The sequence below is a fragment of the Alosa alosa genome, chromosome 11, assembly GCF_017589495.1.
Source record: "Alosa alosa isolate M-15738 ecotype Scorff River chromosome 11, AALO_Geno_1.1, whole genome shotgun sequence".
Lineage (NCBI taxonomy): Eukaryota > Metazoa > Chordata > Actinopteri > Clupeiformes > Clupeidae > Alosa > Alosa alosa.
Window position 1 is genome coordinate 6,291,978 of NC_063199.1, and position 24,409 is coordinate 6,316,386.

General features: G+C 42.1%; 2 protein-coding genes across 4 annotated transcripts in view; one reads left to right on the forward strand and one right to left on the reverse strand.

Annotated features, from left to right (window-relative positions):
* Nucleotides 1-821: 821 nt before the first annotated feature.
* On the forward strand, nt 822-19,010 carry alpk3a (alpha-kinase 3a). 3 transcript variants are annotated; one of them, XM_048257470.1, is made up of 15 exons: nt 822-1,223; nt 1,525-1,854; nt 2,538-2,576; nt 3,326-3,447; nt 4,308-4,425; nt 4,835-6,434; nt 10,100-12,470; nt 13,193-13,340; nt 14,140-14,267; nt 14,834-14,869; nt 14,957-15,231; nt 15,754-15,842; nt 16,079-16,296; nt 16,410-16,458; nt 16,646-19,010. In XM_048257470.1, the coding sequence occupies exons 2-15, from the start codon at nt 1,721-1,723 to the stop codon at nt 16,989-16,991; spliced, it is 5,673 nt and encodes a 1,890-aa protein (XP_048113427.1). In that variant the 5' UTR covers nt 822-1,223; nt 1,525-1,720; the 3' UTR covers nt 16,992-19,010. The 3 variants fall into 3 exon arrangements, with proteins under 3 accessions (XP_048113427.1, XP_048113429.1, XP_048113430.1); XM_048257472.1 differs by having other exon boundaries at nt 2,553-2,576; XM_048257473.1 differs by lacking the exon at nt 2,538-2,576.
* Nucleotides 19,011-19,055: 45 nt separating this feature from the next.
* The window catches only part of slc28a1 (solute carrier family 28 member 1), a 28,420-nt gene continuing 23,066 nt past the window's right edge, over nt 19,056-24,409 (reverse strand). Inside the window, exons 14-18 of the mRNA XM_048257474.1 lie at nt 23,802-23,981; nt 20,279-20,360; nt 20,085-20,183; nt 19,675-19,780; nt 19,056-19,545 (exon numbers count right to left, since the gene is read on the reverse strand). Of these exons, the coding sequence (XP_048113431.1) occupies nt 19,437-19,545; nt 19,675-19,780; nt 20,085-20,183; nt 20,279-20,360; nt 23,802-23,981 (576 nt within the window). The 3' untranslated portion in view covers nt 19,056-19,436. The remainder of the gene's footprint in view (nt 19,546-19,674; nt 19,781-20,084; nt 20,184-20,278; nt 20,361-23,801; nt 23,982-24,409) is intronic.

Sequence of the window (24,409 nt, forward strand, 5' to 3'; positions counted from 1 at the left end):
ATTTTAATGTAGATGTCAATGGAATTTGCTAAAGCAAACATAAGCAAATATAACAAAACAAATAACAAAACAACACAGATACAATCTTATATCTCTCTCTCTCTCTCTCTCTCTTGTTACTGTGTTACAGCCTATCAAGATGGTGGAGACAGGGATCAAGGAATAGGCCACTACTGATCTATCACTACTGATAGGCCAGGCTAATATCCTAATAATAGGCTTAATAACCTAATAATAATTGGTTGTTGCTGTTGTTGTTATAGGGCAATTTCATGGAAATTTTCATTTTTTTGTAACATATAACGCCAATAAAATGTTATGGTATGGTATGATGTGAATGATTACATTAAATTTGAGCATTTGCTATTTTTGGCTGATAAATGTAAATGAGAAAAAAATGCACAACAAATTAATGTTATCATTCACATCATACAAATGCCAAGGCATTTCACTGGCGTTATGGATGTGACAAAAAGTCAATTTTCCGTGGAATTGCCCATAAATAAGAATAAAAGTAGCCTACCAACAATAATAATGGGCTAGAGCAACACAAATAGAAAAGATCGAGCCACCAAATAAGTCATTAAACATAACAGTGCATATTGCTTTGTTGTTGTTATTTACGTATTGGTGGTGGTGGTGGTAACCTTTTGGTGAACAACAACTCGTGTTTGTTGAAAGTGACAACCACCATAACCCTGTCAACTTGTTGCGTGTAACTGAAGCTTTTTTATGTTTGGAAAATGAGGCAATGCAGACTGACGGCCAAGCTGCCGGACTGTCCTGGGGACGTGTGTGTGTGTGTGGGGGGGTGCTGTCAGTGATGGGGTAACTGTGCTCACAACGTTTGTCAGGAGGGCTCACCGAATGAAGCAACAGGCCTAGGTTAATGACATACTGACATATAGTCCAGCCTACACGAACACCTTACTAAATAGAACTATTGGTCGTACAGACCTACAGGCTTAGTTTCTCAAAGAATTTCTTGACACAGGGAAGACTATGTCGGTGATTTGATAATGGTGGTAAAATGTTCGTGATTTGGCCTCTGAAGTTGTTGCACAGACGTCTAGTTTCGGAAAATGTGATGTGCACTTGTGCCTATTTGTAGGCCTGCTAAAAATAGGGCCCTGCTAGCACCACATGCTTGCCTATGATTGACAATTGCAGTGCCTTGGTACCGGGACGGCAGCCTCTGGAGGACAACGCAAAACCCTCGGACGGTGAGTTCTCCAGAATATTTTATTCGGAATCATCCATGTCAGTGTCTTTTAAGAGAATAGACCTACGTCAGAAATGTAAAATACTTTTTGTCACCAAGAGCAGCCTTAGTGTAGCCAAAGGAAAACACTTAAGCCTTACAGCAACACCTATTTATAACTTTCTCCAGGCGCAACAGGTTTTCCAAAAGGAGCCATTAGTTACCAACAGAAATATACTTCAGATAAGTTGAATGTAGACTATTAATGTAGGCCTACATTTTACTATGAAATTATAGTGGTATATTTTATTTCCCTTTTACAGTGACTACCTCCCTTTGGCTCGAAACCCCAGCAGAGAACCCCATTGCTTTTAATCAATTTGGGACTTTGTTAACACAGAACATTTTTATTGTTCAGAAGAATATCCGGCCTCTCCCTAAAGACTTTGGTGCTGCGTTTGGGATCTAAACGTTTGGTTGGTGTTGTTGCAGTGGGCCTATCTTTTTTTTTTGTGAACTATGACATCTCGGAGGCCTATGACTCGCTCATACTCCGGCAATGGGAGATCCAACAGTCTAAACGAGGAAGACTCTGCCCCCAGTAGCCGCGCAGAAAGCCGCAACTACCTCTCCAATGTCCGGCCAGAAAACAGGTAGGTAGTTCAGCTACTCTCAATTCCTCAGACTGGCCCAATTGCACATAAGGTGACCTTTAGATGGCATTGTTCATTATGCACGTCTGTGGTTAATAAGTGTCATTGTAATAGGCTACATTAACGGTAAAACAAACAATGTGAGTCAAGTCTCATAAATACCGTTTAGATTTGGGCATAGACAACAAGAAAAACCTATTACAACTTATACAAAATATTATGCTAAAACAATGATGCTGATATATTTTGACGCAGTGTTTTTTTTTTTTTTTTTGACAAAAGGGATTTTGTGTAGGCCTATGTTTGTTCTAAATTTGTCCATGGTCTTACAGTGTCTTGGATATTAAATCTCGATGTGGATGGAGTGAGAATTTCAACATAGGCTAATTTAGAATATTAGAGTATATATTAAAGAAAAATAAGACCAAATACTCCATGCATCATGCTTGCTTACAAAAAAACGCCATTCTTATGTTTTTAAAATAAGAATGCTCTTAAAAAAACACAAAAGCAAACATAAAAGACATGATTCCTTCAAAAAGAAAATATTTTGATATATGAACTTTACAAAAACTGTTTCATACAAAGCTTGAATGACATGCCGCCATCATGGATGTGTTAGTGAAATCAAGTCACTGGTTTGTGTGATAAGCTGCCTCTTGATTTGCCTCTTCCCTGAATAGCTATTCACGTCACAGGTACTCTCACTACAGGCCAACGAGGTAACGTTAAAGCATACTTTTACAATATCCCATCCCAGACTAATATGATCCACTCCTCCTAACTATGAAACCTGGCGATTGACATATTTTCTAGTAATTGACAGCACAATTAAAAAAAAAACACACAAACCTGCTCTTAACTAAACAGTTTACCTGCAATTTTGTGCCAATAGTCTCTATGTTTGTTTTTGCATTCATACATTATTGTGATTGACTGCAATTTCTTGCTTCACCAAAGACTCAATATCCATTGGGAACAGTGAGTTATAGGAAAATGTTTTTTTCTGTCCTACACTGCCATAATAATTAACCATCTCCAAAGCTTCGTCTTCCCCTCTGTGAATCTCCTAGCATCAGCAACAATAATAATAACAATAATACTAAAAGAGAGACAGCTTTGATGTTTGCCCTGACAGTCTTGTTGATGTCGTGGAGTTGATTAATTGACATTTGATGCCACTCTGAGCAGAAAAGCCACAGGATCTTTTTTTTTTTAAATGTATACGTGCCTGTATGTGTGTGTGTGTGTGTGCATGTGTGTATATCTCTGTGTTTGAGTATGTATGTGCATGTGTGTGTGAGTGTCTGTGTGTGTGTGTGTCCTGTATGTTTGTGTTTGTATGGCAAGAGTTGGGGTGGGAAGGGGGTGGGTAGGAGTGGGGGTAAGATGGGTGTTTGAATCTGCTGAAGGTCAACTCAAGGGACAACCGAGGGGTGTTTTCTCTCTCTCTCCCCCCCTCTCTTTCCAGGAGTACATTTTGTACTGTGATGTCTCAGCTGACTGAGGAAACACAACCATGTTTTGAGACAACCATAAAATCCAAAGCGGTGTCCGAGTCTTGCAACGTAAAATTCACCTGCATAGTAACAGGTACCTGGGGGGTTGTGCATGTACATTTTTTGTTTGCGATTGAATATCTTTTGTAAAGGGTATAAAAATATGTGAGAGAAAGGCTTGACAGTCTTTAAAGAAAGGGAAAGAAGTGACGAAACATAGATGGAGGACTTGGTTGAGAAGTTGGAGCCCATGTAGGGAGACATAAATGTTCTCTTTTCTGTCAGCAAGCACTTAGTAGGGGCTGGTATGTACTCTCTGCAGCCTTTGTGGTGAGCATGCACAAGCTAATGATGCAACAGGCTGAAACACTCACTGTTTTATCAACGTGATGCATGGCTGAGCTATGTGTTTGAGACATTCAGTGACAGATGACTATGACTTGCAAGGTAACTAAAGGGTTAAGGCTAAAACTTGGTGGCAGAAAATAATGAAAAATTAGAGGTGGTCATATATTTTTGACATGGAAACAATGATATGATAAAGGCTCTACATTCAGACAGTGCTCAGAGCAACATTTTCATTGTTCACTACACTACATTATTTGTCGTTTATGCTTTTATCCAGAGCGACTTACAGTGAACTAACCACAGGGAGTGTACAACCAGAGCAACTTGGGGTTAAGTGCCTTGCTCAGGGGCACAACGGTGAAAGCTCACCGTTGGTTGAACTCACAACCTTCTAGTGGTCTATTGGTGGCCCAGATCCTTAACTGTTAGCACCCCACCAACCACTCACTATGTTTTGTGTACAGATCTTATAATATGAATGATCTTACAATATGAATATATTACTGAAATTCATCAGTTTGAGATTTAGAGCTAACTGTGCTGCTGTCGGTTGTACGCTGGTTTCAGTAATGTAAATGTAAATGTAATTGGTCCACCTTAACCCAGGTAATCCAGCCCCAGAGCTCACCTGGTATAGGGATGATGTGGAACTGGACAGGTACTGCGGCCTTCCGAAGTATGAAATCTTCCGCAATGGAAAAACACATACGCTCCATATTTATAAGTAAGTACCAAGATATCCTATTCATCAACATTAAATTCTTAAATCTTAAATCTTCCTTAAGTCTTCCTGTCACCTTAAGTGAAATCAAACCTTCACCAAACATGAATTGTTGAAGTGCCTAGTACATCTGGTAATCAAAGTTCTGTTCATTGAACTGAATGCAATGCAGACATATTGTCCTGCCTCAGTATTGAAGCCAGTGTTGTTCTCTGCCTTCTACATGAATCACACTAGAGAGGTGCCATTGCTAGTGACTCTCTCTGGCTCTCATATGGTCCAGATCAGGCATTGGGTTCCTACTCTGAGCCAGATCTAAATGAGGGTCAGCTGGAGTCCAGGAAATTAAATTACAGATAAATAGTCAACCCTGCTCCCTCTGTCTGTCCTTTGTCTGTCTGCTTGTTTGCAGGTGCACGGTGGACGACGCGGCCATCTACCAGGCGTCCGCTCGCAACAGTAAAGGGATCGTGTCCTGCTCTGGTGTGCTGGAGGTGGGAGACATGAGCGAGTACAAGATCCACCAGCGCTTCTTCTCCAAGCTGAAACAGAAGGCAGAGCTGAAGCGGAGGGAGATGGATGAGGGCCGCCGGCGCGAGAGAGAGAACGCGCAGCAGGAGCAGCAAAACATCCTCACGCAGGACCGTATCATGAGGAAGCGCCGGACACCCGACTCACTCAACTCCTCCGATTCGGTCCAGGAAGCTGAGGAGACGGCCGAGGAAAGCATGGAGGCTGTGCCAGCGGAGACGCCTGCTGAGGAGACCAACGGAGAAGCCATGGAGACCGTGGTGGATTCAAACGTGGTGCAAGAGAATGGCAACCAGGGGGCCAATCATGTTTCTAACTCGGTGGAGATTGTCACCGTGAAGGTGCCCAATAAAGAGAAACTGGCGAAAAAGAAGATCAGGATTTCCAATGGTTTTGATGAGGGAATGGTCGACAGTGGCCAAACAGATTCTGTCCTCGGAAATGAGAATCATACAAATGAGGAGGACATGAGCCTGGCGCAGTACCTGTCACAGTCAGTACAGTCCCAGGCTACCGATGACAAACAAAGCTCGGTGCCGGCACAGACACCCATGGAGGTGGCAGCTCAACACGAGAAAGAAAAACAAGCTCAACAAGAGAAAGAAAAAGAAATTGAACATGAGAATGAAAGAGAACGTGAGAAAGAGAAACAACATGAAAAGGAGAGAGAACGCGAGAAAGAGAGACAATGCAAAAAGGAGAGAGAGAAAGAAAGAGAACGTTTACAAAAAAAGGAGGAACTAAGACAAAGAGAGAAAGAAAGAGAACGGGCCAAAGAGATGGAGAGGGCCAACCAGATGGAGGAAGCCAAGAAAACCGCTGGCAAAGCAGAATCCAAGCAATCAGCAAAGAAATCAAATTCGGACCCCCAACAGAAGTCTGCTCTAAGCACTGTGCTAACTTCTTTGAAGGACATTTTCTTCGGGAGGGGCAAGAATAAGTTGGAAGAGGCCCCTGAGGAGACTAGCTGGGACAGAGACTACCCTCCAGCACCCCCAGATCCATATCCTTACAATCCACCCACTGAACAAGCCACAGCAATGGAGGTCGACAAACAACCCATTAACACAAATGATCAAACAGTGAAGGACATCGCTGAGGGTTCAAGGAGTCCACAGTTGCCAAAAAGCTTGAGGATGCACAACGGCTATGGAATAACAGAGATAAACACAGTGGAACACTCCCTAGCTCCCCAAATACCACCAGAGGCATCCACAGAGGAGCATGTGATGGCCAAGGAGGACGAGGTGGGCCCTAGTGCCAAGGAGGAGCCTGCATCTCCAAGTCCATCTACACCTCAGCCTGCATCTCCAAGTCCACCTCTACCTCAGCCTGCTCCTCCAAGTCCACCTACACATCAGCCTGCATCTCCAAGTCCACCTCTACCTCAGCCTGCACCTCCAAGTCCACCTACACCTCAGCCTGCTCCTTCAAGTCCACCTACACCTCAGCCTGCACCTCCAAGTCTGCCTACACCTCAGGTGAGTAGGTCTTCTTTTTTTTTTTTTTTGTCCAGCAGCTGCTCTGAGAGAGAGAGAGAGAGAGAGAGAGAGAGAAAGAGAATGTCTTTTGATTTAAAACACCATTTGAAAACCATTGAAATGCCAGTTGAACCATCAGTCCATTTCAGCCTATTAAATTCAGCTAAATGGTAACTATTGCCTCCATTGCACATTGCACACCACCTCTACCTGAACAAGGATGTCATTTCAACATCTTGGCCTTCATTTTTTTATTTGTGGGAGATGAGGATGGTCAGCTTGACCTGCCCAAACTATAAATGGGCCATCATCATAATAATAATAAATTACACTTGTATAGCGCTTTTCTAAAACTCAAGGTCTACGCAATCATATATGGGTCATACCCAGCTTGCCTGTAACCGCAGTCGGATAAACAGTTTTAAAACATGAATCATAGCTTCATCAACACCTTTCCTGGCACAGCAATGAATGGTGCAAGCCTTGCACATTCACAGTTGACATTAGTTATATTACAATAAGGGCAAATCGGTAACACCAAGGGCTGCACAATTCAGGGGAAAATATCTAATTGCAATTTTTCTGACAGATTGCAATTTGATTTCTGATATAATTTTTGAAAGTCAATATTTCAAATTTCGTTGGCCCACTTCTGATTGGTGAGCGTGCCTAGTGCATGAGAAGCACAGCACTCCTGTTAGGTGAGCTTCACTGTCTGTCACACATGGATAATGATGCAAACATGATTGTGTCCAGATTACCCATTGGGACAGAGTTGCGAGCTGGACAATTAATTGCACTAGTTCAAATTGCGTTTTCAATTTAAAAATTAATTAATTGTGCAGCCTTAGGTTATCAGTAAGCAGCTTATTTGTCACAGTTGTACAGTGTAGCAACCTCCACGTAAGATCACCTGAACATTTGGGCAATGGAGACTACAGCCTCCATAAAAGAGAAAGGTGAGCCCTTTACAGCTGATGTGCAACTTTAACACAAGTAAAATAAGAGAGAGAGAGTGAGCCCTGCCGTGTAGCCAGTGATGCCTATTAATAGATGGTACATTTCTGTGACAAAACTTCAGTTTGATTCCACTAGGGCCAGGCCAAGACGACACCAAATATGTCTCCTAAACACACACTATAGCTTAGGCTATTCCAGAGCACAGGGAAAATAAGCTTGACCAATCCGAATCTTTGAGCATTCATGTGTGTATATCTGTGTGTTTGTATTTTATTGGTGGTGGACGAAAAAAGCCTATATAAAGATATAGATACCTTGTAGTCTAGATTCAGAGTTTAGATTTGAAGGGGGAATACAGCAACAAATAAGTTTGAAAATACTGAATGTTATAATTCTAACAATAGTCTGATATAATTATAATTGCTTGAATTATTTGTAATCTAATCATAACTGGAAAGCAATATGAAAAAAATCAGAGAAATATATTTGGTAAGCTCCACAAAGCTGCTTAAAAGTATTTTCCCAGGGTTTTGAATTAACTTGCTGGCCCTTTAAGAGACCTCTCAGCCAAAGGAGGGGGAGCATGAGTCAGTCTGGCTGCGTTTCATATCTCGACTGGTGAGGGCATGTGTTTCAGTGCGTCATTCCACACAATGCAGTGGGGGAGGACCAGGCTACCTGCCCACATCCGTGGGCTCACTCCCATACCCCCAGGCAGACATGTAATCACCTACCAATTGTCCTCTCAGGTTCCACATTGTGTTAGGAGACAGCTCCATTGCCAGTGGAGATTAGAGGAAACATGTACTGTTGTAAAAACACATTTATAGACATGTCTCTGGACTGAGGCATAGCAGGCAGCAAGGGATTTGCAATGGTCACATATAGATCTATTTTGATCCGTATTTCTTGGGTCAAGGAGTTTGTGCTGATAATGTGTGGTGGTCAGTAGATTGCAGAAACTCTGGGAGACAAGTCTGTGCATGGCTATGAAACTAATTTACATTGTCCAGATTCCTAGCTACTCCCTGTGTCTTAAAATAAATCTGTTCATCAGCTTGGACGGCAGCCTTGCCATACAAAGAGGCATTGAGAGGGTCCTGTGCGTTCTCTATCTAAGACGCTCTTCAGTCTGTCACTTGTCCGCCTGAGCGTTACCTCTCACATGGAGTGTCGGGTGTGGGAACTCTGATTGAGGCTGTCCTGATATATAGTCTCAGGGCGGCAAGTCAGCTGAAATATCCATCGTCAATGTATATATACAATGTATCTCATGTCTCATACCAGAGTATACTGTTTTGTTATATAACTGTATCATGTCATAAGTAGAGTTTGAAGGCATTAAACACGTTGGGAAATATTACGTAAATCTTACGCAAGTGCAAGACAAGCTCAAGACTTGCTCAAAAAGATCTATAGGAAGGTCCATGAAGGTCCCTCTTAATACATACTACACCTATAGTTCTAAATTTCCATATTTTTTCTTATTTTATAATTTTAATTAATCTTAAATCAAATAAATCCTAGTCTTAGTTCAGTGCTAAATGTAATAAACATACTCAATTAATTCAGTACTGAAATGTAACATAGGGACACAGAATCACCCTGTCAAAATTCAAGGCACGGCATACTGCCCACATAGGTTCTGCCCACACAACCCAACCCAGGATGCTATTGGGCCACACCAAACCCATGATGTGAAGCTAAGTGAATGAATGGGAAATATCCTACTGATAATCAGCTCGCCCAGTGTCAGTTGTCTCCAGTCTAATCTTTAGTTTTATAACTACCATTGCAGGGTGAACTTTTTGTCACATTTTGTCCCCTCATCTGTTTGTTCAGGGCAGAGATCACAGAAAGAGTATACATGTGGGTTACTTTTTTATAGAAAAAGAGGAAGTTCTCTATATTGCCATGTTTTGTTAATGTTTTGTGCAGATCCTGAAACCCCATACTAAAACAAACAACTCCAGACACTGTTTTTATTTAGATTTAACTCACACATGTGACATCGTTCAGCTTTGCTTACACCTGATAGGGGGGTTGTAAAATATTGACAGGTTGTAAATATTAACTTGTTTTGGCATGGGACAGGCCAGTGTTCATAAAATTGTATGTTCATGTTTCTATGACAAACCCATCACATTACAAAAAAGTTTAAAAACCACAAAGAATGCAAGCCAATTTGAGTGCCTAGGCATATTTGTAACACTAAATGTTTTAAATGATTTCATCAGTGTAAGTTATTGCTGGGCAACACCGCTTATAAAACACTCTGGAGGACTGGTGTTCAGGTCAGCTTTCACTGAGCTAAAAACTACTCAGAATGGTCAAAGGTGAAGGGTTTACTATCTCCACACTGATGCATTGCAGATCATAAAGACATGATACAGTCATTTTTTTCTGCCCATGGGCTGTAGCTCTGCATCTATGATCTATGATTATTAATTACTCTGATAACCTTGAGGCGGTTACAAACATGGTGTTTAATATAACCCAGGTGATTATGGAGCCCTGTGTATCCTTGAGTATAAAATGATGCAATATCATGACACACCATCTGTTCATCAGTGATTCTTTATTATGATCCACAACACAACGCTGTCGTATTTTTAGTCGACAAAGGTATTCCTGGTGTTCAAAGCAGCATTGATGTGTTTACATTTTGTTCTGAACATTTGTACTTGCTTATTTGTATCCCCCAGGCTAAAGATGACCAGACGGTGCAATCAGGCAGGTATGAGAGTCCTGTCCAGGAGGGGAATGCCACAGCTGTCCTGGTGCGTGATAAAGAAGATCAGGCATTTTTCATAGAACCTGTCACAGGAGACGGCGGAGATATGCTCAGTTTACAGGGCCCCTCCCGGCACTCTGGGCAGACCCCAGGGCCCTCCATGACAGATCAGGTGGCAGTAAACCTGGAGAGCACAGACAGTCATGGGACCATATCAGATCTTCCCATTGCAACAGAACCGGAGAAAAAGGAGGAAATGCGTGTGAATGAAGCTGTGGTGGAATGTGAGTTCACAGTCCAGCGAACAGACACAACCTTGCCTGCAGGAGAGGGACCTGAGCCAAGTGAGTCAGAGGAGTTACATGTCGACACTGCCATAACAGGAAGTGTCTCAGAAATCTGTACAACTACAAAAGAGGAGGAATCTACTGCAGTTGAGGAGAAGATAGAGGAAAGTGAAAAAAAGGTAACAGAAGCAAGTGGGCCAGAGAAAAAGTTACAAGTGGAGATGATATTTCAAGAAAAGATCTCTGATTCTAAAAGCGATCTGTTGGAGGTCTCCAGTGGATCTCCTCCATTGGGTGATGCACTAGGGAATTCAGAGGAGATGGTGACAGCGGCAAGTGCAGAGCTTAGCAAGGATGTAAGTAGAGCTGTTGAGGGTCAGAAGTTGGTAAGTTCTCCAACTGAGAGTAAGGTGGAAGTGGAAGAAATGGAGACAGAAGTGTGCACTGAGGAGGCCACTGAGGGGTCAGACTATCTGGTGACAACGGCCGACATAATTCCTCCAGCCTCAGAGCTGCAAACTAAAGAAGATAGAAAGGTTCTCAGTTTACCAGAGGACACTTCAACAATCAGTGAGGAAACACTAAGTGAAGGAAATGTCCCTGATGTTGAAGTTCCTTGTTCACCACTGACTACCGTCCCTGTTATAAAGATCAGTGCTAATGAGGAAACACAGGACCAACAACCTGTAAATATGCCTTCAATCAATATTCTGATAACCGAACCCGAGGAGACAAAGCCAGTTGTTGTGGTAACGCGTCATTTGGCTGGATTGCAGGGTGATGCAACTCAGTTATCAGACCCGATGATAGTTGAGCCCAGTGCGACGGTTGTTTCCACGGCTGTAGGGGTTCCACCCACACCAGAAAGCTCAGGAAACGCAGGCGTCCTCCCTCCTATGAGAGGCATGCAGGAAGTTGTGCAACCTCATGAGAGTAAAAGGATGAGCTTGGAGAAAGAGACAGAGCATGCTGAGACAAGCAGCAAATTAGACTCCTCCTCCATTCCCATCATCACCCATGCAAAAACAGATAGTGTCACGCCAAGTTCACATGAAGCACGAGATAATACTGTCCATGTTGCTTCAACCACTGCCCCACAAGAAGAGCCTCCTAAAAAGCCAGCATTTGTGCCACCACCCATAGCAATTACATGTGCTGATAACAGCCCTGAAATGATCAATGTTAATAATGATAAGCAAGGGAAGGAGATGGAGTCTTTGACTGCAATTCTGTGGGGAGTGAAGAATAACATTGATCAGGAGAACTATGTGGCAGTTCCAGAGAAGGTCTCCAATGCCAAAGACCAGACCCGGACTGAAAGCGTGTCTGCACCACCACTGAACGCCCTAAAGCCTGCAGAGGCTGAGCCCATATTTCCTGTTCCCACTGTCCAGGCCAAAACACCACAAATCAGCATCTCTGACACAGATAAGATGGACGTGCCCAAAGAGGCCGATGTCAGTGTGGACAGGCTTAAGAAAGATAAACAAGTTGTAGAGAAGTTTGGTGTGACCGCCCAGTTGCCTCCCATGATGAGCCCCTCGAGCCTGCGGCGCTTGATGGCGAAGGGTCTCTTCGGGACGGACAGCCCTACGGTGACGTCCATACCAGCCATAACAGTGGACACGGAGGGGCGAGGTGAGGAGAACAGTGGAGGAAGCACGCCCTCGTCTGTCCTGAGCTGCGAGAGCAGCCCCAAGGTGCGGCGGAAAGATAGCCCGTCGCCCATCCCCGCCGCCACCCCTGAGGAGCTGGCCTTGGGGGCCAGACGCAAGATCTTCCTCTCCAAAAGCAAAGCGGAGGAGGCTGACAGTGCGGCGTCACCTGACGCCCAGGGAAAGAGAGAGGCTCCTTACATGTCGCCCAGTCAGGCTAGGAGAGCAGCATTCCTTCAGGCCCACCCTGGACAACAGACCCCGCCAATGGAGAGGCGGTCGCCCTTACTGAGTCGCAGAAAGGCCACCCTGGAGGTCCCCAAAGTGCAGGAGACTCCAGAAGAACCAGAACCAGTCAAGACTGAAGCCAAACCTGCTGAGAAGCTGGATCCCTTCAAAGGTATGAAATGTAACAAAACGTCAACAGAAAGCATAACTTCTATTGAACTCCCATTCCCTTCATTATACCCCTATATCCATATTTACACTATTTACCGGTATTCATTTGTCACACACTCACTTCCTATATGACTTGCAGTTCAAGTAAGGTGTTCATTTTATGTTCATGCTATGCTCCTAAAGAATTTAGCCTGTGGCCCTGTTGTTGTTAGCACCTTGCTACTAACACAGGCATGTGTGCTGCGTCCTCTATATCTAATTATGAATGCTATCTGGGGCACCTGAGGCACTCAAGACAACCAGACAGTGTTAGACAGCATTATGAAAAGTGCTGAATTATAACCACTTCCACTATTTGTATGCCTACAGTATCCAAGAGTAAACAGATTTATTTTTGTATTAAAATGCTAAAGAAGTTGTTTCTGCAGGGTCTAGTTTGCTCTTACATCTCTTACAAGTATGTTAATTCAACATTATCCTTAAGAGCCCCTGATGATGTTCACGAGACACTGAGGCAGCAGCTGTCTGCACAGTCACTGTAGCTGCAGCACCGGGAGGAATGAATACAGAAGCTAGACAGAGTGGAAGTGGTAACGTTAGAAAGTATACAGTATATCTTTACCTTGTTGCTCATGTCGGGGTACACCCTGCAAACGCTCCCCACTCTGGCCCAACCCAACCTCACCCCCCTCCCCCCCCCTTCTCTTCAATGTCTCTCACCAGCTCCTCAGGTTATTCGCAAGATCAGGGGAGAGCCCTTCTCAGATGCCACTGGACACTTGAAGCTGTGGTGCCAGTTCTTCAACGTCCTCAGCGACTCAACCATCACGTGGTACCGGGACGAGGTAGAACTGCTGGAGGTGAAAAGAAGGTAAATCCCCACGTGGCCTTGCAGGTCCTAACCCCCAGGCATGTGTCAGGAAGCCAGGCCAGTGACACACACCCCTACCCACACCCCCTAGCCCTCAGAGTGGATTTAGCAACCACATGCCCTCCACCTTTGAAACAAACTGTCAGTTGTCCTCTAAATAAAAAAGGCAATGCCTCCACCCGTGTAAGTTGACTGGTCAAGGTATTAGCGTGTGGAGTGAATGCCCAACTAAGCAGACACTATGTATAAAAATGTAAAATGTGATGAAGATCAACAGGATATAATTATAACGTTTGGAATATCCCGGAGCCATGTTGCTGTCTCATTCTTGCCTGAGAGTTATCCAGGCCTTGTGACCATGGGCCCTGCAGCTGTGACTCAATGAGGTGACACTGGCCAGACAGGGAGAGAGAGTGTAAGCTGATGCTGATTTCGCCATCGCCAGAGAACGTTAAAGTCTAATTCTGTGTCACCGGCTTCTGCGTCAGAGAAGCGACTCCCATCACGCTGGCACGGTCGCGTGGCGGAGAGGGGGAGAAGGAGGGAGAGGCTGAGGGAAAGAGAGTGTAAAGGAAAGAGAAAGATAGAGAAAAAGACAAATGCTGCACCAATGTAAGTTTGACTCATCAAACTTTGTCGTTTTTCTTCTCTTACTCACACATACATGATGCAGGGATGTATGTATACATACACAATACACATGCACCATACCATTGCTGTGTTACTAAACCATGTAACTTTACTATATTGCAGCTCCCTCTTGTGGTAAGTTGCTGCCATGTTTTTTCCCCTTCCCTAGTGCTGGAGATGAGAGCCAAGTGGCATTGGCTATCGTCCAGGCATCCAACAGAGACTGTGGGGTGTTTGCTTGCACCATCAAGAACGAGTTCGGCACAGACACCACCGACTTCCTGCTCAGCACTGACAGTAATTCAGATTCATCAAATGATTTGTGTTGCCGTCACATTGTCCTATTTTGCTACACGTGTTTTGTTTGTTTGTGAAATCCTGATGTCCTGATGTTATGTTTAAAGGTATCCAGTGCCGTTTCAGGGTTCTTTCTTTTATTTTTGTGGATTTGTTTACAAACTAGCAAAGATATTTTCTGAGCCATGTTGACTGACAAGGTCATATTACACAATTTCATACAAGTAGTAGGCTATTGCACAATTGCCCTGAACCAATTCGGCATTCTCCTGGTCAGCTGAGAGCAAGTTGCAAGGTTGGTTCTCTGTAGACGGCTAGGCTAGTTTGTTTACCATCAAAATTACTTTGAAGCTGTTACAACTGTTACATTAAGGTTAAAACCCTGCATAGGATGCCTTTAAATTCAGAATTCATTCCCATAGTATACATGACTTCACTCATTGCACTGAAAAGACCATAAAGTGCTCTCATTTAGTATCCAGATTGCTGTTTCCATATATTTGTATTAGCTGATATTCTCTTTTGCTTACCAGTGCTTAATCTCTCAATTATTTTCTATTATGCAGTTCTGGCAGAGTTTCTCTTGCGGGATGAATTAGAAGGTAAGGAAGGGTCTACGGTGCTTAATAAGAGTCTCAGATCTTGTCAAAACAGACTTATAACATCTCCTGTGTCCTCTGCCTCTGCAGTTGGGGAAGAGATTGAGATGACCCCACTGCTCTTCACCAAAGGCCTGGCAGATCCCGGTGGCTGGGGAGACAAGTTTTTTGGCCGCATCATGACCGAGGAGATGCACCTTGGAGAGGGCTTCACCCACAAGGCCTGTCGGGTCAAGGTCATCTATGGAATGGACCCTATATTCGAGTCAGGGAGTACCTGCATCACGAAGGTGCGCAATTTCATCGCGTACGGGACCAAAGAAGAGAGCCAACTCATCGAGAAGAACCTGGAGACTACCAAGCAGGTGTGTGTTACTTTGTCACTGATGTTTTTATTGTCTTTGAACCAACATGATGTCGTTCTTTTACCCTGAAATAGTGGCTTCAAACTTATTTTGATGCCACCCTGGCTTTCAATAAGGAGAATGGCCTGTTGTTTCACTGTGTAACGTTGTTGTCGTAGGTAGGACCATGACCCTTTTTTTTTTTTTTTTTTTTTTTGACAAATTGGGTATTCCCTTTGCACTAAATGGGCACGCAGTGCATGGAATATTGACCAAAAGGGGAATTCTTATATCTTATTACTGTGCACTGGCATGCCATAAAGCAAACACAGATTTTTGTAAGACTTATCCCAAGATTTATTGTCCATACGTGACTCATTACAATAATTCTCTTAGGGTGGTGTCTCTTTCCTTGGCAGTTATACTTATACAACATTGGGCATGGTCAGATTTTATATCTCATGTTTATTCAACCACTGTATGCTCAGAGCTGATATGATTTCATATTATCTGAGCAAACAAGATCTTTTTTGTCCTTTGCAGTTGTGCAGAATGCAGAGCATAATCCGAGAGTACTGCAAAATCTTTGCTGCTGAGGCAAGGGTGATTGAAAACTTTGGCCCCGCACTAGAGTGAGTAACATAGTCAACATTTCCAGAACACTTTTATTGGGTTGATTGCCACATACTTCCAAGAAGGAGAGTGCTTGGCTAATCCTGACGTACTCTTAATTTATGACTTAGTTTGAGTCTCTGCCTTGAATTAGAAGTGAATGTTTAAAAATGTCCCTTGTTGGAGCAAAAGGACAAAGTGTTACTATTAGATGTTCTCCATTTGTCTGTTAATATGAATCTCTTTCCACGCACAGAGTGAATCCTGTGCATCTGATGTACCGGCCAGCCAACACTGTGCCATACACCACTGTGGAGGCCGAACTGAAGGGAACGTACCATAGGTACTGCTTCATGGACACGTCCGGCCGCCTGATCACCAGAAACACCTCGGAAGTTGAGCAGAAGTGCAACGCATTCCAGCACTGGATTCACCAGTGGACAAACGGCAACTTGCTGGTTACCCAGCTTGAAGGTAAATGTCCTGTTCCAGAGAGCGTTTGGTAGTTTGATACATTTAGTGTATATGGATATGCCAATTTAGGCCTCATTAATGACTAATTTGGGTTTGTTTCTGTTTTCATTTAGGAGTTGACATGAAAGTCACCAACATACGAATTGCCACCAAGACTAAAGGGTTAGTATCACTGATAAATTTTAACAGGGATTAGATTAGGGACAGGGAGCACTGGGACCATCCATGAAATCAGAACACAGGATTCAGAATGGATTCATACCAAAGAGCCATACTTGCCACAGACTTTTGAGTATAAATCTATTTGAAATTGCGATTCAAAGCTAACTTAGGTATGTCTGTGTTCCAGCTATCAAGGTCTCACAGAGGAATCCTCTCCGAAGGTGCTTGAGCAGTTCTTCACGCAGCACCAGTGCAACTACTACTGTGGACTCATGGGTCTGCGACCACTTAAGCCCTTGGACCTGCTCCAGCAGCCCAGCAAGATGAAGGGCTCCAGGAGCCCCCTACTGAACCGCAAAGCAGGCTCGTCCAGCCCACAGCTGCAGAGAAAAGGGACGGGCAGTCCCCAGACTGTCAGAAGGATAACATCCAGCCCGAAGGTGGTCAGGAAGGCCGGGGAGGCGGGCGATGGTTCAGCCGCCTCCACCAAACACAAGGCTGTGGAAATCCCCAAAGTGGTCAGATTGAGGTAGAGATGTAACGGAAGCCAGTGAGGGGGAAAGCCACAAAGGCAAAAAATTGCTTAGACTTAAAACGATTACCTAGTCCTGTTTTAACATCAGACGTCTACTGTATATCTAGATTGGTGCAAGCCAGATGCTGGTGTTTGCACACAACTGTGGCCTTGACTTAAAATATGATGGACACTCTGTGTGACTTTCCATCTTGAAAAGACAAGTAAATAAGAGATGGCTATTATAAAGAGTGAGAGGAGGGTCAACAACCGTTGCCACCCCTTATACAAGTTCTACTGTGAATTGCTATGCAGACTATCGATTGCCATCCAGCGAAGTGTGCCCCACCCACTCCCCACTCCCCATCTCTGTGAAGCACACAGAGGCCGTTCACAGGGACAGAGCACAAGGTTCTGAACACACTCTCCTGAGATGTCAAAATGTAGCAGCACAGCGCAGATGGCAATGGATGGGCGAAATATACATATATAAATATATTTTTTCAAAAACACTTTTTTTTTTTCATTTTGACTTGTAATATGCCAGAGCTTAAAAAAATAGTGAGGTACAATCACAACCGGCACAGGGGAGGGCTTTTGCACATCTGTGATATAATGAGAGAGGTGATACATTACTGTGCTTGTGTGGCGGCCTGTCAGTCGTTATCTGGGAAGTTGCTGGGTTTTTTTTGTTTGTTTTTTTCTGCTGCTCAGGCTGTAGTTTATTCCATTACTGACAGTACAGAGATGGTTTGATCTCCTGTGCGTTACTGACAGTACAGAGATGGTTTGATCTCTACAGAGATGGTTTGATCTCCTGTGCGTTACTGACAGTACAGAGATGGTTTGATCTCCTGTGCGTTTCTGACTGTACAGAGATGGTTTGATCTCCTGTGCGTTTCTGACTGTACAGAGATGGTTTGATCTCCTGTGCATTACAGGAAGGGCAATGTTATCTCTTGAGGTTGATATCTGGTGCCTTAAAACCAACGTGCATAAGATTCTTAAAAATGGCACATATTTCTTCTTTGTGTTACTCAGTATTGATATAAATTTTACAATGTTTTTTTTTCTTTCAATTGTGTCATTAGGCAGCCTGATGCTGCCTTATCATGACGACTCAGTGGAGAGTGTGATAAGAAAACTGCTTGTAGTCATATGATTGAACAAAAGCTGCTGTGAACATCTTGGTGAACCTAGGAACTATTTTTGGCTGTCCCACATCCATAGCACAGCCATGGAATGATCACAGTTTGATTTGTTGTTTTGTCCTAAAGGGAAGTTTTAAAAGTTTTTTTTTTTTTTTACAAATTGAGTTAGCCAGGGTCCGCTCACAACACAATGCACACACCCTTAAATAAATCAAATAAATAATACATACTGTAGCGTATATCTGTATATACATATGTAGTATGTATACAGCATATACTGTACAATATCTGAATAAAGGCACTGATTGATACATTTGGTACCTTTTCACTTGTGAATATACTGCACATGTAGTATATTCAAAACAGGTGTCAAGTGTTTCAACATTCAAATCCTTTGTGAACTCCCATCCCACAAAAACTTTTTGTCTGCTGAGACATCACAATTATCCATACGTTTGTGTTTCCGATGAGCTATTGTGAATTATATCATTATGAATGACACAGCTTAAAAAACTAGATGGGTTTCTGTAGAAGATTGATTCAAAAGAGATGATGCATTGCCTGGTGTGTCACATAACTGTTCAGCAGTGATCATTTCATAATACAGAATGTATGTGTCTCAGTTTATCTGTGTATGTGTGTGTGTGAGAGAGAGTGAAAGCATGAATTTGAGGGTTTGAGTGAGTGTGTGTGTGTTTGTGTGTGTCTTATCTGTGTGCATGTGTGTTTGTGAGAAACAGAGAGGAAGATAGAAATAAAAAGAAAGAATAATAGTAAGAGTTCTTTGTGATCCTGTGTGATGGGTAAGTGGGTGGTGCTTTTGTGTCAATTGTTTTTATAAAATAAAAATGTACAGTATAAATAAAAAGAGTCCATTCTGCCATAAATGTATGCAATGTTATACCTTGAACAAAATAATATAATTTAGAAAATGGCATGTACATTTTTATTGATATCATAAATGTAAATAATGATTTTTTTACAATTCTTAAAAAGTAATATATACAAACGCATATTTAACATTTAACAAAAGATCTTGACTAATAGTTTCTCAGCTTATTGTGCAATTCTGTTCACTAATTTACAATTGATATATATATATATATTCAAAAGTGAATTGTCTCTTACAGTTTGATAAATTGGCATTTAGCATGAAAACAGTAACATGCACAGTATCAGAGGACTGAACATGTGCACGGTATCTTGATGTCACATGCCACTCCATATCCAATACATTCCTGCAACACGTATACAAATACACACTATGACCCTTCCTCGTCCTGGGTCAAAGAAAAACACCTTTGAAAAGTTTACTAGCACATGGTCCCATTGTAGAGACTACAGCATTTGTTAAAGTAGATGGTGGCGTTTGTCACCTGACTCCAGATACCCTCAAATGATATGGTCCCGTTGATCACCGCACTGCAATGAAGGCCGTTAAGAGACGAGGGGTAAGTAACCTTAGAGGTTAAAGGGAAAACATTGCCAGTACCTAGGTCAAGGCCCCCCTACCATGTTCTCCCTCAAAGGTGGATAAAGAGGTAAACTCACCTATTGAAAAGGTCAGAACAGCAACCTTTGATGTTGGGGTCAGTGATCTCAAAAACAGAGGTCTCAAAATACTCCACACAGTTCAGAGGAGGTACAAAGAGGAGTCCTGGATAAGATGACCATGCACAATCATTGTCAGAGAGTAAGTGTACTTTTACAGCCACCCGTATTTATAGGAGGGGTTTAGGGCTGAGCACTCCAATCTTGTGTATTTACAAGATTCTTTAAGATGAACCTTCTAGCCTAAAGTAACTTATGGTGCAGGTGAGTATGGCCATCTTATCAGTGTTGGAACACACTAAAAACTTTTGGTTTTATCAGAGCCATGCGTTGTGAGTCAAACTGAGTCACAAACAGGCTTTGGTCTTAAGACGGTTACTGTGCATACAAGTACATGGAGCAATTCTTACCTGCAATACATGCATTGATGAGAGACACACAGGTACCAGTTAGGAGAGCTCTCATCACAAGCCTGGAAATGTCATTCTTTCGTGCAGGACAGATGGACGCTGCAGTGAAACACGTGAACTATGTAAATCCTTTATCATTACATATATAGACACTGGAGTGTGGGAGCCAAAATGGCTTCTACAGTGATACTCACACAAGCCCCCGATGACAATCCCAAGTGAACTGAAGTTGGCAAAGCCACACAGTGCATAGGTGCAAATAGTTTCTGACCTGATCTGTAACAACATGGAAAGATTGCACATTATGACCTACATAGACTGTTTGGCAGATGCAAATGCAAACAAAAGGTAAGACATGGCAAAATTATGATTAGTTACAAAAAGAATTGAAGAGCCACTATTCTTTCAATGTCCAGCACTCTTCATGCATCTCCAAACAACAGAGTCTTTCTGTGGCAAATCATATCTATTAATTTGCAAAACATAATATCTTTGGATACAAGGTGGAAAGCACATATACTGCATATATGTATGTATACCTTGGGAAACATCAATATGTTTGCCTTTATTGAACCTTGTTGTAGCCACCATGACAGATTCTGGTGACATCCTTCTGTGCCTCTTTAGGGTGTGGGACAATAGTACATGGTATTTAATAGGCTACTGTATATAATGCATGATTCTCTGGCAAATGGAGTGGTACCTTTTCATTTTAAACATGCTATTGTACACAATTATCTCTAGACTATATTACATTTCAAGCACTGTGTATAGTTTCACCTAACTTAGTTAATGTTGACCACTTTATGTAAGCAACTGGTGACTTCATCTCAAAATGTCTATTTTTTTGTTTGTTTTTGAATTGTACCAACTGATTTGTTTTCTACTTTTGAACTACAACTGTTTAAGATGAACACTTATGTACTTTGTGCTTTAGTTTACCGACCACCAAAAATTAATTGTAATTTCATTCAAGAATTTGCTGATCTTGTCTTTTATGGCCTTTCGTGCTGATAAGTTACTAATCTTGGGTGACATTAACATCCACATATGCTGCCCATCTAAACCTCTGGTCAATGAGTATAGTCCAATAGATCAACTACTCCTTGGCTTAATTCCACTACCCGTTCGCTCAGAAAGGCTTGTAGGAAAGCAGAGCGAAAATGGAAAAAAGATAAACTACAGGCCTCCTGCGATATATTTAGAGATTCTTTTAAGGCTTATCAAAGCACAATCAAAGCAGCAAAGGTAGATTAATAATAATGCTCACAGTCACAGACCTAAAGTGTTGTTTAACACAATTCATTCTATCATTAATCCTCCTTATATCGTCTCTGCCTGCTACAACAGAAACCTGTGAGATGTTTCTCAATTTCTTTATTGACAAAATTGACAACATATACTCTCATATCTCACCCTCAAATTCTGATCCTGCTTTGTATCAGTCTGTAATTAGCAGCCTCCAACAGTTCCAACCAGTCTCTTCCTCACAGCTGTCAGCTGTGGTCTCTCATATGAAGCCCTCTTCCTGCCACTCTGATATTCTTCCATCTCACCTTTTCAAAGAAGTTTTTGCAGCCATTTGCCCATTTGTCTTGAGCACCATTAACAGTTCTCTGGCAAATGGAGTGGTACCTTTTCATTTTAAACATGCTATTGTGCAACCTCTCCTGAAGAAGCCTAGCCTTGATCCCATGGATTTGAACAAATGTAGGCTCAAATCTAAACTGCCCTTTCTCTCAAAGATTTTAGAAAAAGTTGTTCTGTCACAGGTCTCTTCCTATTTAAACACCTCTAATATCATTGACAAGTTTCAATCTGGTTTTAGACCACTTCATAGCACAGAGTCTGCTTTGCTTAAGGTCCATAATGATATACTGCTCTCTGTTGACTCTGGCTCTTGTGCCCTCCTGGATTTTAGTGCTGCTTTTGACACCATTGACCACAGGATCCTTTTAATATGCCTAGAAGTTGAAGTTGGTCTGCAAGCTACTGTGTAAAATTGGTTCAGATCTTATCTAACTGATAGATCTTTTTCAGTGCATTTAGGTAATGCTTCCTCATCATCTTTTATACATGCTTCCCCTGGGCTTAATCAATACAATATTCGTTACCACTGCTACGCAGATTATACCCAATTTTACATACCTGTGGCCCCTGAAAATTCCTGCTCATTAAGTAACCTTTTTCTCTGTCTCAATGACATTAAACATTTTTACAGCTAAATGACAATAAAACAGAAGTGATCCTTTTTGGACCACCAAGCACGGTCAACATTGTAAGCAAGGCCCTTGGCCCTCTGTCTGTTAATATAACCATCACAGTGTTGTTAAGAACCTGGGTGTTTTCCTAGACTCTTCTTTGATATTTAATAAGCAAGTCAATAGTGTTGTCAAGGGCAGCTTTTTCCATCTATGCCTTTATTTCCTCAAGGCTTGGTTACTGCAACTCACTTTATGTAGGTTTAACTAAATCCACCCTGAATAGACTCCAGCTGGTCCAAAATGCTGCAGCCAGATTGTTAACTGGATCTAAGAAACGTGACCACATATCACCCTATGCATATCACAAATATTGGCTAAACTGCACTGGCTTCCTGTGGAACACAGAAATCATTTTAAAATTGTGCTTTTTGTCTAAAAAGCTTTAAATGGCTTAGCTCCTCAATATCTCTGTGAACTCTTAATTCCTTACTGTCCTCCTAGACTTCATCGATCATCTTCCCAGTGTCTTCTTTGTGCTCCTTCTGATTTCCTTTAATCTAAAGGTGACAGAGCTTTCTCTGTCTATGCTCCCTAGCTCTGGAATAGCCTTCCTGATGATGTCAAATCCTGCCCCACTATCAGTAGCTTTAAATCCAACCTAAATACCTACCTCTTCTCCCTAGCTTTTAACAGTCCCTGACCCTTTCCCCTCTCCCCCTTTATTTTTTTCTCTGTTATTTTAACTCCTTGTCATTTTCTTTCATTTTTGTTTTTATGTCCATTAATATTAATACAAAGGCCATTTGTTGATATATCTTTGAGATTTTTCGTCCGTTATTTTCATTATTTAGCCTATTAATATTTTCTTATATTTTTTTTAAATGTAAAGCACTTTGGTGCAATGCTGTTGCTTTTAAATATGCTATAAAAATAAATTTCACTTGACTTGACCAAATACAGCAGGAATGAGTTTATTTCTTGTTAACATGATTTTTCTCAAACTTTTGGACCAGGGCTACAAGAAAATACCATTAAGTTCAGTGGGTAGTGCAGTGGGTAGTGCAGGTTGACCCTTACTAGCCTATGGATTATACCCCATCGACTACACATATATGACTATTTCAGGCCTAATACTATATAATAAAAGTATTTCAGGCCTAATACTATATAATCAATACATAACTGAACTTTAGATTATATAACATGTCAAATACTTTGTGTTGATACCCAATGTGCTCAATATTGACCACTTTTTGCATATTAAGTCTAGTAGTGTGTGTGTGTGTGTGGGGGGGGGATGACCCCTCTTAGCCCATAGACTATGAAGTAGTGTAAATGGTGGATAACACAACCTATGTCATACTGCCAGAAGCTATCAATTATTTCAGAGAGCTGATGGCACAGCTCTTCAAGAAATGACTAACACCTGTCTTTACAGAAACTGACCGGTTCAGGGAGATCTTTTGAACATGAGACCAGTTCCAAAGGGTAGGTAAAAATGGTGGTTACTCACAGAGATGGTTTCAGCAGTCAAGCCATTGAGCCTGTTGTTCTTCAACTCAGATAGTTTCTCATAAGCAATGAATTCGTTGAGGAAGAGCTTGGTACCAATGAGCTCGGCCACCACGTAGGCATCTTCTATAGGTATACCCATCATGAAGGCCACAGGCATGAAGACGTAGGAACAGATTAACTGTGGGAAGCATGAAAAGGATCCTGAATGCAGGTAAGACACTTGCCCCTTCTTTATGTTCTATACCTGATATTACACCTTTTAATCAACATAACAGTTGAATAGACATTAGCTAGATCACTACCATAGCTGGTAAGTCCAAATGAAACGGTAAGGAAAAGAGCATACAACATTTTACATTTGCATTACATACATACATTTTACATATAGCATCTTACATTTGCATTTATTACATCTGAAGTAGGACAGGAGGACTGAAGCATGAAAGAGCACAATCACAGATGTCAACCAAGAACTGAAAGGCCACAGAATTTTTCAACCTGACAGTCCGTTATCTCAGTCAGCAAAAGGCATGTTGCACATACACTACCAGTCAAAAGTTTGGGGTCACTTAGAAATCTCCATTCCACTCCATTATAGACAGAATA

Bases quoted from the DNA above. Each gene is read 5' to 3' on its own strand.
- alpk3a (XM_048257470.1), top strand. From the start codon at position 1,721: ATGACATCTCGGAGGCCTATGACTCGCTCATACTCCGGCAATGGGAGA. The intron at 14,870-14,956 runs GTAAGGAAGGGT...CTGCCTCTGCAG, and splicing joins CTTGCGGGATGAATTAGAAG to TTGGGGAAGAGATTGAGATG. The intron at 16,297-16,409 runs GTAAATGTCCTG...GTTTTCATTTAG, and splicing joins GCTGGTTACCCAGCTTGAAG to GAGTTGACATGAAAGTCACC.